Source organism: Hippopotamus amphibius, chromosome 1, assembly GCF_030028045.1.
Source record: "Hippopotamus amphibius kiboko isolate mHipAmp2 chromosome 1, mHipAmp2.hap2, whole genome shotgun sequence".
In the NCBI taxonomy this organism is placed as follows: domain Eukaryota; kingdom Metazoa; phylum Chordata; class Mammalia; order Artiodactyla; family Hippopotamidae; genus Hippopotamus; species Hippopotamus amphibius.
In genome coordinates this window covers 142,726,974-142,740,253 of record NC_080186.1, presented here as the reverse complement: position 1 = coordinate 142,740,253, position 13,280 = coordinate 142,726,974, and the positions used below count along the sequence as shown (strand labels likewise).

Sequence of the window (13,280 nt, the reverse complement as noted above, 5' to 3'; positions counted from 1 at the left end):
GGACGACCACACAAGCGGAGCTGATCTCGCGAGATCTCAAGCTGTGCCTGTTTCTCTACCGTGCGTTTGTAGGATGAGATAGGTATGAGTAGCTTCTTTTCTTTTCGCCTGTTGTTTATTTTCAGTCTCCGGATCTTACGACGTAAAACAAAACAAACAAGCAGAAATCTAATACGGAGAACAGACAACAGCGTAAGCCTTAGTAGAGCGCTACGAAACGAATGGGGAAGTGCGTGACGTTAAAAAAAAGGAACCGTTAAAATTTGTACTAATTAGTAGCCAGGTAGTGGGTAGTGTAACACGGGTGGGGACAAGGTGAACACGAAGTGTCTTCTTCTCGAATTTACATCATGCAGAGTGAGAAAGACACTGAATTATTGAAATAATTTATAGTTCTAGAAAGCCGCTGTGAAAGGAATACCAAGTGCTATGAGAACATAGGGCACTATTGGGTAATTATGACACCTCGCCCCAATGTATTTTACCATTAGGAAAAAAAAACTATAAAACGATTTCCATTGTGGGAAAACAATATCTATGACATCTCAACCTTCCTTTAAAGTATACTATGAAATAAAATACTGGAAAATAATTTTAGAGTAGAATTTTCCCTAATTTTTTTTTGTCATCTGTTCTGGTCACTTTTTGTTTTATTTTTCAAAACAATATGTATTTCTTTCAAATGTCAAAGTGACATCCTTGTCTCAATAAGAGACCTCATCATAATATAATCTATTTTTTTTATCAAGAATTTTCAGTGCCCAGAGGATAGGAATGTAAATATTAATTCTGATTTTACAGGGCAATAGTTGAAGTAATAGAAATTGTCAGAAAATAGTCTGAAAGTGAGTAGTCTGTGAATCACTCACACTTAATTTTTATCTCCTTAAAACAATTCTGGAAATTTGCTTGGAAGTGATAGGGTCTATTTAGTTAAAAGTACCAGGCACAAGCCAGGGAGCACATCTCTCAGAGGAATTATAGAACGTGCTGGGCAAGAGGGAAGAACCTTTTGTAAGGTTCAGATTCCCCCTGGAGGATTCTGAGGAGGGTCCAAGACAGTAGGAATCAGTTCTGAATGCGTTGCTATTTGACAAACTGGGATTCATTAGGATCTAGGTGCAGTTATGAGGTGAGGGTGATTTAGCAATTGGGTATCTCCAGTAATAGTCTAGGGCATAGTAGAGTGGGTTTGGGGCATTATTAATAAGAAAACGGTGGTTACTCAAAGAGGGAGTGGTTGTGGCATTTTAGTTACTGCATGACCTTGGGAGACCTAGTGCTTTCTGTTGTAGGGGGAAGACTTACCCTAGGGAGATATAAACCTTGCACTCAAAAACCTCAGGAGATAAAGAATCCCCACTTGGAAGCTGTAGGTGTTGTTAAAGAGAAAAGCCATTAGGCCCAAAATGGCATCACTTGTGCTAAAGCCTGTGATACCAAACCTAGATTTAATACTCAACCTAATCCCCAGAAATGTAATCCAATCAACCAGTTGGGAATTTCCTGGTGGGTACCAAAGAAACATAATCTAATCAACCCGTTGGGACTTTCCTGGTCAGTAGTGAAGAGGTAATCTGTCACGTGGACCCTTTCCATCATCCCCTCACCCCTGCCCTGCCTCTCAGAGGAAGAGGCAATCAGCTGTAAAAACCTTGCCGTTCCTCCCCACTCCCTCCCCTGCCCTGGCCTAAAAATAATCCTTTCTTTTGTTTTGCTAATAGCTCCCATGCCCCACTCTTCTTTCAGTAAAATCTTTCCAGTTTGCACAACCCCTTGGAGCACCCTTCTGGTTGCTAGGTGGAATGCAAATTCATGAGTTGAATAAAGCCAATCAGATCTTCAGGTTTACTTGATTGAATTTTGTTTTTTGACTGTGTTGTGCAGATTTGGTTTCAAAGTGAACACTTTTGTGTGCTGATGATGTAATGTGAAGCTGAGACATTTAGAAGGAGATACAGGGAGGAAATAAGGGGAGGGGTAGGGATAAAGGAGAAGACAGGAAAGGAGCAAAAAAGGTATGCATTTTTTTTGTCCTTCCTATTTTCTTCTTGATGTCTAGCACAGTGACCAGCATTTAATAAGCATTCAATAAACATTTTTTGAATGAATGAATCATTCAATCAGTTTTGGTCCTGAAATGCCAGGGAAGAAGGGACAATGAACTGGCACATATTTTGAACCATATCTATGCCAGGTGTAGAGCTAAGCCTTTTGTGAAAGAGTAATGTAGTCTCAACTCCTCTCTCCCAACTTAACCTGCAAGTTAAAAACTATCTGGTGACCTGTTGGGAGTAGGGTTTGGATGACACAGGTCACTCTTGGTCTTCTGAATTGATTCCTTTATCTTGTGCAGTATATTACCATTTACTGTAGAAAGGAAAAGGTCACCAAGTTTTTCAAGCACAATTTCTCCCCATTTCTTGGAAATTGGAATTCCTTTTGGGTATCTTTATTATTCCTCTAATCTTTTTCTCCTGTTCACCCTTCTGTGCTTCCCCCACCAGCTTTGATGAATATATTGTTGACGTGTTAAAGGTTTAAAATAAGCCCCTATTATTATTATTATTTTTTTTTTGGGCACACGGGCTTAGTTGCTCCGTGGCATGTGGGATCTTCCTGGAGCAGGGATCGAACCCATGTCCTCTGCATTGGCAGGCGGATTCTTAACCACTGCACCACCTAGGAAGCCCAATAAGCCCCTATTAAATGATAGAATTTTAAAGCAAGTCTGAATTATGTACTCATTAGATCATTTTGTTTCTAAGCCAAATTCTGTATAACAGAGACAGTATCCTAACCTGAAATATTGCTGATAGTCCTGCAATTAGGAAATGATCAGTCCATTAAAAAAGCTGAAGTATAATTGACTTACAATATTATGCTAGTTTCGGAATCAGTCCATTGTTAATCACAAGCACAACGGAATGACAGAAACCCCGCTGTTTTATCTATCTGTACTTTCATTTCTTCTTAATTTTTAATTCAGCTCTGCTAGTGTTCTCTAGACCTAATATGGGTTTTTTCCACACCTGACTACAGTGACTGTATATTTATTTTTTATATCTCCAATTGACATACAACTGTTATGTATCCATTTTCCTTAGTCATTTTTCCGATGACTACAATGCTTTTCCTCCAGTGCTGCCTCTTCTTTTTGATTTGATCCGGTGTATTTACGCTCTGGAAAAACAGTTGATTAGTTGAAGACTTTAGGAAAACAGTTCTGTCACCACCTCACCTTGACTTTTTGAACTTCACAATCTTCTGATTTAAAAACGTCTTGGACACCAAAGTGTCGCAGGAAAAAACAACTCCAAAAACTAACTCTGTATCTTGGTATTACAATAATAAATAAAAATTATTTATTTCTTGGAATTGGAGATCATATTTACTCCCCTTCTACCTCTGTGGGGAACAGGTTAAAAAACACCAGAAATCCACCATCAAGGTGTCAGCGGGTTTGATTTTTTCCTGCATGGAAACAAACAACAGCGTTGCCGGGAAACGCTTTCAGGGCGGAGCCCAGCGCGTTTAGGTTCCTCCTATTGGTTCTTCTGGGGAGCCTCCGCTCCACTCCTGTCCCGCCTCCTGGGCGGATGAACCAATAGGGGCATAAGTTGTGGTTTAAACGCGGAGCCTGGCGCGACTGCTGGAGACCGGGTCTTGAGAGAGTTTGGCTGTTGTTCTCAACGTGGGTGAACGGAGCGGTCGCGAGTGGTTGGGCGGGCGGGGTCCGGCGGGGTAGGAAGCGGGGGTGGGAGTCTGGGAACTGGGGACCGTGGGCTCTGTAGTTGTGGCACGCGGGGTTTGGGAGCCGGGGCCTGGGACTTACCTAGTGGAGCCATGGCCTTGGGCTGCTTCCGCGACGCACGGCGGTTCGGTTCCGATGGGTACCAGGGCTTGTGCTGGTCCCAAACCGCTAGCTCTCCGGGAACTTAAGGCTTCTGACGCAGGCATCAGGAGTTAAGAGCTGCATTACGTGCTCGTTGGCTCAAGAGTGGGCTTCTCCCGCTGCTTAGCTCTTGTTTTTGCGAAGACGTGCCCAGGGTAGAAAGTTGGGTCTGTGCTACACCTTAGCTTCTTTCATCTTCTCTAACTCCCAGGGTCTAATGAGTATTTCACACCCCTAGGTAATCCAGAATGGCTACTCTGATCTATGTTGATAAGGAAAATGGAGAACCAGGCACCCGCATGGCTCCTAAGGACGGGCTGAAGCTGGGGTCTGGGCCTTGTAAGTATGCAGGACACAGTCAGGTACACAGGTGAAGTGAATCAGTGGTGGGTGTTTCCTGGAGCTGGGGGAGGCGGGGATTAGTGTACTTCACCGGCAGTTGGAGTTGAGTTTACGCAATAATGCTACTGCCAGGTGCTTGTTATGGGTCTCCTTTTCATGTTCATTATCTTAATGAGATTATTTAAGAAGGTACTGAACTGAAGTACTATTGGGCATAGGACCATGCCACTGTCAAAAATGGGGGTTAAGTTTGAGTGTGAGAATTAGGCAAAGTTTAAGGCACTGTAAGCCTTCAAGTTGCACAGGTGTTTACTTCTGGCATAATCTTACTGTGAGACTTTTTCTTTAGCAGTCAAAGCTTTAGATGGGAGATCTCAGGTTTCAACACCACATGTTGGCAAAATGTTTGATGCTCCACCAACTTTACCTAAAGCTGCCAGAAAGGCTTTGGGAACTGTCAACAGAGCTACAGAAAAGTCAGTTAAGACTAATGGACCCCTCAAACAGAAACAGACAACCTTCTCTTCCAAAAAGGTAAGTGTGGGCTATAAATAAAGACACTGTTTAAACACTTTAAACACTTTTGACTCTTAAGAATGGCTATTGGCATCCTACCTGACTTTCTCCTGTGTGAATAGAAGGAAATAGAGACTAGCAAACATTGATTAGCAAAAGAGAATCATCATACTATCTTTGTGGACTTCCTCTGTACCTCAAGATTGCAAGTATCAGAAGCAGCTGGTGAATATTTTTGCCTCACCTGCCTTCAACAAGTGTCTTGAAGCAGATTGGTTGGTAGAATGTACTTACAGGTTAAAAAGTACTGAGAGGTAAGTCACATTGCTAATATAACAGCTCAGGTGCTGCCATCCTCTTCCCCCTCCTTCCAGAGCAAGTACCAACTTTTTAGGTTAAAACTTGGTAGCATGTTGACCTTTGTATGTGTGTTTACAAACTGTAGGTCAGTGCATCCCAGACTGAGAGGACTTGGCTGTGAAAGATAACTTCAGCATGTGGATTGACACTTTCTTTCAATAATTGTTCTGTTTAACATGCATTAAAAGAAAACAACTAGTACTTGATCTCAAACTGAGACTTCCATGTGTGGTTTTAGGACAAGGATGACTTTTGAAAAAACAACTGAGTTGAGTAAGAGCAATGTTAAATGCAAGTATTGCAAGGGTATAACAAAAATGATGAGAATTGTGAGAGAACTGAAATGTGGGAAACCCCGCCTTAGGGATTTTCCGTAAGCATGCATATGTGACATTAGAATGAATCAAGACTTTGTAGGCTTTCATTTTGGCCCCCACCAATCCTGGACTGCCTGCTGATTCCAGACTAGGGAATTATCCACTGTGGGCTTCTAAAGTCCTTGGCTGTCTTTGGCTGCCTCTTACTCAGTGTGTGTATTTGAGGAACACCAACTGGCTTTTAATATTAACTAAGCAAATGATTTAGGTAACAGTGATGCACACACTGATGGAAAATCTCATTTCCAAAAGTCAAAATTGGCTTCTGGGATTAGCTTCTGTTCTGGGTGATTCATGCCCATTTTCTCCTCTGTTAGGTTGGGTGATTGAGCCAATTAGTTAGCTCTGAATTAACCCCGCTCTGCATGTGGATAACTTATGCTAACAGGTGCTGATACTTAAACTTCAGACTTAACTTTTGAGCCATGATACCACAGTTGTAAACTTCAGGCTTAACTTTTGAGCCGTGATACCAGAATTGCTTGCTGAATTGTACTTGTGTGTAATTTTGAGGATGAAGGACTATGGTTTCTTAAAAGTCAGCATGAAATCGAAAACAATTTAAAATGTGGTGAAGCAATCACATGTCTTGAAGAAGCCCTCTGATCTCTTGTACTAATCTGTTGACAAGGCTTCCACTCTCGCTAATGCGTGTTTTCTTGGGTTGTTATAGATGACTGAGAAGACCGTTAAAGCAAAAAGCTCTGTTCCTGCCTCAGATGATGCCTATCCAGAAATAGAAAAATTCTTTCCCTTCAATCCGTTAGGTAATATCTTGGTATTTCACAAATGCTTTAGCCTTGAGTTTCTCTTAGGATCCAATTCAGCTGTAACTTGATATGGCTATGAATGTGCCATGTGAGCCCAAACGATAACAAGGCCATCTGAATCTGGGTTGCTTTGAATAAATACACTTGTCGTGGATTTCTTTGTAAGGTACCATCTTAGGTCAGAAGAGGAATCAGAGCAAAGGTGTGGAAAACATTGTTCCTGGCCTCAAAAGCTAACCACCTGGGGGAGGTTAGACTTGTTCAGTGTTTGTGGGCAGTCTTCTTAGCAAGCCTTTTAGAAAGTAGCCTTTATGTCAAGTTGAACAATGCTTGAAAAATCCACATAGCCAGTGAAAACATGTGCTTTTTTACTCCTTCAGCCTGCTACGTGTATCTGAAATATTTTCTATTAGAGAACCAGCTTTTTAAGCTCTTATTTACTCACATTTGAGGAGAGGCTACCATAACATGAGGCACCATTAAGCTTGGGATGCTGTGATTAACAAGACAGGCCCCACCCTGAGGAAGCCTACAATTTGGAGGGAAAGTCACTGATGCGCATTGCCAAAAGTCAAAAGGCACCGGACAAATCATCTCACTTTGAGTGTAAGGAGAAAAACGGCCTGTTAGGGGGACTGAACCTAGCCTGGAAGAGCAGGGAAGCGTTCTCTCAGGAAGTGACACCCAGTGGAGTCTTGAAGGATATACGGAGATAGTTGGGTGAAGAAGGAACAGGGCAGGGCAAGAGCACTGTGACAGATAAAAGTGTGTGCAGTGATCCTGAGGCAGAAAAAAAGGACTGGAGTGATTCTGGGAAACTGAAAGGCAGAGTGAAGGATGAGACTGGTGAGAGGGTAGGGACAAATCACACAGGGCCTTTGAGATTTCTGAGCTGGCTTTTTGGCCCTTTGATGCAAAGAGCATTTAATTATTCCACTAGTATACGTCTAGGTTGTTTCTGGCTTTTATACATTACAAAACAATTCTGCAATTATTGTTAAGAGTTTGTGAGTCTATCTGGATAGTAAACTGCAAGAAGGATTGGTGGGTCTCAAAGCTGTGTGATTAAATTTTGGTAAAATGTATGCATCTTTTCTAATGATTACCATTCAGGAAAATGTGGTAGATTTATGCATATTGACCAGGAAAGAGGACTGCGATATGCTGTGTTGGAGGAAAGAGATATTACTAAATTGCCATACAAAATAGGAGCATAAGTTATTGAAACCTTCTTCAGTGGGTGAGGATGCCTGCCTCCCCCATATTCTCTAACTGCAAATGTTTTAAAATTCCAACCTTTACCAGAATAGTAGCTGGTATTTTATCATTTTAAAGTGGGGTATATGAGTGTGTCTGAGCATTTTTGACTATTGGTCATTTATAGTTTTTAAATTTTCTGTTTGTATCTTTGTTTTCTCTTGATTTTTGTGACTTTCTTACACTGTGAGTATGTGTAAAGAACTTTCTGTGAATTAAGGTTGTTAGCCCTGTAAGATGCAGACTTATTTCCTCTGGGGTCTTTTGTCTGTTTTCCTTTAGAATTCAGTGGTTTAGATTAAGTAGTCACATGTCACTCAATTCCTTTTTGAATTCTGGGCTTTATCAGGCTTGAAAAGGAATAGACTAATTCCTAGTATTTCGGCTTTAGAGAACTTTCACACTTCAGAAAATGATGGTTCTCTCTCCCTCTTTGTTCTTAGCTTTTGAGAAAATGCTTAAATTAACTTCTTGGGGAGTTTTTTTAAATTACAAATTAAGTTTTACTGCTGTAATCAATCTGTTCAAATTGTCTGTTCTTGATGCAGTCTTGGCAGGTTGTATGTTTCTAGAAATATATCCATTTTTTTAGGTTGTCCATTAAATTACCTCTTCGAAAAGAGGCAAAACTCAATATTTAAATCCTACTTTGTTACTGTCAAGAAAAGTTGGTTGTTTTAAATAATTCCTAATCAGTAAGTCACTTGGATTTTAAGAATGTTGCCTGAAACACTTTCTTAAATGTGTTTTAGGACTTTTACACCCTTAAAAATTAGTGAAAACCCTAAGAACTTTTGTGTGTTGTTTATATATCCTATATTAGAAATTAAAATAGAGGAATTAAAAAAGTGTTAATTCATTTGAAAACAGTAAACTCATTACATTAATGTACACAACTTAAAACAAATTTTTTTTTACCTAAAAAAACTTAGAATGGCGTGATTTTATTGTTTTGGAAATTTGCTTAGTTTGGCTTAACATAAAACAGCTGGATTCACATGGGATTCTGCATTCAGTCTGTTGTCTTGGTTGAAGTATATGAAGAAAATCTGGCCTTATGCAGACACGTGGTTAGAAAAGAGAAGCATTTTAAGTCTTTTCAGATAAATATAGTTTTCTTTGCTGTTACACTAATATTCAACAAGTGGCTGTTTCTTCACCTATAGTTGAAATGTGGAACCCCTTCCGTTAAACATTTTGTGCTCTCACAGTGAAATCCGTTGGTCTCTTTTGTGCTTTGTATCTTTTATCCTGCATTTATCACCATTGATCATTTATAAATTCTGGTTCTCTGGGAAAGGTAGGTCATTTACATGTTGAAATGTTTCATTATGCAGTATCAAAAACACACTCACTCATACCACTGCTGATCTCATCAGAAAAGTCTTCAGTATTGGGAAGCTGTCAAGCTAATGGTTACAGATAAATTTTCTCAAATTCTAGTTTTTTCTTCCCCTTGAAATTGTGAATTTTATCATTGGCAACAAATACTGTTTCCCTTGAAGTGGTAGACTCCTTTCATTCCTTGGAGAAAAATGTGCAACACATATCCAAGGCTGAGTTACCACAGTTTGTCTTTCAGTTCTTTCAAGTAAACAGTGTCCAGGAATAAGGCCTCTAGTTTAGTCTGCAAATCAAATAATCGCTCAAATCTTTTTTCTTGGCAAATATCATGGTCCTTCAGTACGCGGTGGAAGTGTTTTATGGCACATTTCACATCATAAACAGAATACTAAAAAGACATGTTCTCAAGGATTGAGAGCTAATAAAATTAATACTTTTTACTGCATGTGGTAAAGTGATATTATGTGGAACAGGCATTTTTTTTTTTTTACTGCAAGTGAATGGTAGCAAGGAATATAGTGACTACTAAATATAGTTTATTGCCACTGCTAAAGCACAGCAGTTTTATCCACCATTGCTTTTGGACCATCATTGCAAATGTCAACACAGTGGGAAAAGGTATTAACATTACTCTGAAAATAGTTTGAGCTCATGGGCCCTGTGAAGGCTGGCTGCCCTGAGAACTGCTGCCCTGACATAGTGCTTTCTGTGGCAGATTTCGAGAGTTTCGACCTGCCTGAAGAGCACCAGGTTGCACACCTCCCGTTGAATGGAGTGCCTCTCATGATCCTCAATGAGGAGAGGGAGCTTGAGCAGCTGTTACACCTGGGCCCCCCTTCACCTCTGAAGATGCCTCCTCCACCGTGGGAGTCTAGTAAGTGAACGAGTGCCCTTCTAGAAGGGCTGTAAACAATCTGTGTGGTAACACTTCCAGTACTATGGGGACAGGGTCATGCAGAAGGTTAGCCTGTGAGTAATTTCATTCCTTCAGACCGCAGGGATAAGCCTTCAGGCTGAGGAAGACTGTTCTCAACTGGTACTGCTTTTTAGTCCCAAATGCCCAATAAAATTAAGTCATTCTGGAATCTGGACAATCTTAGATACAAGCAAAACAAGATGAAATTTAGTGTATAACTTCTTGGATTATAAGTTGAAGTAAAATAAACTTGCTTGGAATGAGAATTCCAAGTTACATCCAAAGCTCGTGTAGGATCAAGACCTGTGCAATAGCATTAATTGGCAAACCTTATTGCAGAAGGTCTGAGGTCTTGGTTGAAACTGGTGGTCAAAAGCCATCTTTAGTATGTTTTCTATTCTGATAGAATAGCTATTTTCTAAATTACAGTACTAGTGATAATTGTTGGCTCTTACTTGGGTCTGTAAGAACGATAGAATTTCAGGTACTTCTATGAATTATTTCCTAATGAAGTTTAATTCTGGGACCACAGCCACATTCCAAGGCATAAATGAGAGGGTGTATGTGTGTGATATGTGTGTGTGTGTGTGTAGGCAGGGTGGGAGTAAAGATTCATTAGATAAAGGGAAAAACAAGAATTAATGATTAAAAGTGAGTAGTGTGTATGTTGATGGACACGTGGATTTGCAGATATTCAATAAGAAATTCCTGTTTTCTAGATCTGTTGCAGTCTCCCTCAAGCATTCTGTCGACCCTGGATGTTGAATTGCCACCTGTTTGCTATGACTTAGATATTTAAATTTCTTAGCACTTTATAGTTTGTGGGTATGTATGAATAGTTTGTATTAATAAAGCAATTCTTTGTTTAACAGACTCTTCCTAATATTGTGGTTGATACTGTGGTATTGTTTGGAATTTGCTTAAAACAGTATGAAAACTAGTAGACGTGTCTAACAGACGAACATCTGTAATCTGATGAGAGATGTTTGAGTTGTAAAACTTACCCTGAAACCCTCTGTTTTAACAGCTTATTTTAGAAGCTGCCACTGTTTTCCCTGAAACATGTACCCCTCCATATATACTTTACTACCTTTTTGTGGCCATTAAATAGTGACAGTTGTTAAATCTCTTAATTAGAAGAGCCACTACCAGCTCAGTAAGTGTCTGTTGCTTAGGCATTCTTTATTGCTGGTTCTATTTAGTTTCTAACGACTTCAATACTCTGTATTCATTGATCAGAATTTGAAAGGCTCTCCTGAGGATTGTACCTCCTTGACCTCTTCAATTAGGTTCTTTGAAGACCACAGCAGATAATTTACTGATAGTAAGATCCACTCTCTACCTATAGGAAACTCTAGTTGATAACCCTGTGTTGGGAATTTAAGTGAGCACTATTGTGTTTCATGTTCATGACCCTGTTTTTCAGACGAGGACAACAAAGCTCAGAAGTTCACTGATATGCCAAAGACATGAAGAACTAGAAAACAATAGAGCTAGTATTTTGATTCCATAACTGAGTTTGGAATCAAAATATCAGATTGTTAATGATTGCCCATGGATTTTCTTTTTCTTTTTTTTTTTTTTGGGCAGAGGGGGTGGATGATGTTTAAAAAAAATTAATTGTTGCCACTATTTTAAATTAGAGTTTCACATATCTTTGGTTTTGGAGCTTCTCTTGGAAAAGCAGACCTGTTAATCGTAGGTCCTTGTTTCCAGCACTTGGTAGAGTGGTGATGGAGTGCTGGCTGCTTTTTAGGTGGAGTGTGGGTTTTCTGTCCTCTAGACCCTATGTGAGATGGCTTGAAGGGAGAACTGATGTATTCCTCTTACTTTGTCTCTTCTGTGACCCAGCCTATTTAACTCACTTAACTTGCCTGGGTCAGGCAGTCAGTTGAATTTGATCCTTGCTTAATGCTAACCTGTATAGGAAGCCTTTCCCATGAAACGTCCGTAGCATCTATAGTCAAGTTATAACGTGAGCCTTTTCTTTTCCTTTGTTATTAGAGGAATCTGGAAGATATTAGTCGTGAAATAATAGGGACATATACAGACACTGATTCTGACTTTAAAACTTTGACCCCCTACACATAACTGAATCAGTCTGGATTTCTGAAATTAGTAGAAAGACTTGTAAAAGAGAATAAGACTACTTGGGCCTTGACTTTAAGGGAGAGGATTAGACCTTACATCCTCAGGTATAGTAGGGCCACTTTGAAAAGCAAAGCCTAGTTCTGAGTGGCTTTCATACCCGCAATACATGTAGAAACTTTGGGAAGTGGTTTGTTAGGGTGGAGGAACAAAGGGCTAGGAGCAAGGCAACTGCTCAGTCCTTTAGCAGTTAGTTCCTGTCCCTGGTCAGAGCTGAGCACGACTGACCTCTTCACTGCTGTTAAGCAGAGCACAAAGTGCTTAATGTTGTTGACTTTGAGACTTTTAAACAGATGCCTCTCCATTAATATAGGTAATTCTCTTTTTGTGGGTATTGTTGCTGTTTGTATACAGTTTACTAAGTATGGTGTGTTTGGCTTCATCACCTGACAAAGCTTATGAGAAGCCCTGTTTGGAAATCTATCTGTCCAAGCGGTAATACCATAGAATTAAAGGTTATTTCTTTGGACTGGAGAGTTTGCCTACACTGGACTTAAACGGAACTCTTACCTACCTAAGGTTCATCTACACCTAACTTATTCTTGCATTGGCATTTCTCAGGTTTCAAATTCCAATTAACCTTCAGCAGGAATGCAAAGCCTTTTAAATATATTAATGTTAATATTCTCTATTAGGCTAATTCTGAACTAATCTATATAGGAAGATTAGTTCCTATACCAAGTCCCAAAAGGGTCAGTACTATGATAGAAGTTCCTGAGTTGACTTTGGTCTTTCCAGTAATTTAAGCATTTATCATTTATTGAGACCCCATCTGGTAGGGACCAAGCCTACCATGGTTAAGTAACATCACCCCTGCCTCAGGTGCCTGGCATCCAGTGGGGAGAGAGGTATCAAATGCTGTTGTGATATAGGAAGATGCACCTGGGGGTGGGGAGGATCAGGAGTTGAGGAGCACTTTCCAGCCCAGTTTAGGGAAGGGCAGGGAAGGTTTCCTGGGCGGGGGGGACATGTGGATGGAGACTTGATGGACGAGAAGTGTTCTGAACAGAGGGAACAGCTTTTGCAAATGGCAGGAAGCAAGAGAACACAGCTTGTTAAATGCAAACTGCCTTTTCTTTTCTTGCTTTAGGTTTGAACAAGGAATATGGTTGGCACAGAGGAGTCTGGAGAGTGAAGCAGGGGCCATATGGCTTTTTGAACTGTGCAAGGGTTTAGAGTTTGTCCTGGGGGTGTTTGGTGCCATGGAAAGGTTTCATTTTATTTTACATTTATCATTTATTTAATAGTATTTTCCTGCATAATAAAGCAAACTAAAATGTACATACTTACTTTCAGCAATGGATATACATATATCTTAAACTGTATACAAACTTAGAAATATTAAATATCATTTC

General features: G+C 40.0%; 1 protein-coding gene across 3 annotated transcripts; it reads left to right on the top strand.

Annotated features, from left to right (window-relative positions):
* Positions 1–9: 9 nt before the first annotated feature.
* PTTG1 (PTTG1 regulator of sister chromatid separation, securin) lies at positions 10–10,657 on the top strand. 3 transcript variants are annotated; one of them, XM_057729791.1, is made up of 6 exons: positions 10–82; positions 4,134–4,234; positions 4,587–4,771; positions 6,164–6,257; positions 9,577–9,735; positions 10,497–10,657. In XM_057729791.1, the coding sequence occupies exons 2-6, from the start codon at positions 4,144–4,146 to the stop codon at positions 10,574–10,576; spliced, it is 609 nt and encodes a 202-aa protein (XP_057585774.1). In that variant the 5' UTR covers positions 10–82; positions 4,134–4,143; the 3' UTR covers positions 10,577–10,657. The 3 variants fall into 3 exon arrangements, with proteins under 3 accessions (XP_057585774.1, XP_057585782.1, XP_057585765.1); XM_057729799.1 differs by lacking the exon at positions 10–82 and adding an exon at positions 3,623–3,694 and having other exon boundaries at positions 4,590–4,771; XM_057729782.1 differs by lacking the exon at positions 10–82 and adding an exon at positions 3,623–3,694.
* The last annotated feature ends 2,623 nt before the right edge of the window (positions 10,658–13,280 follow it).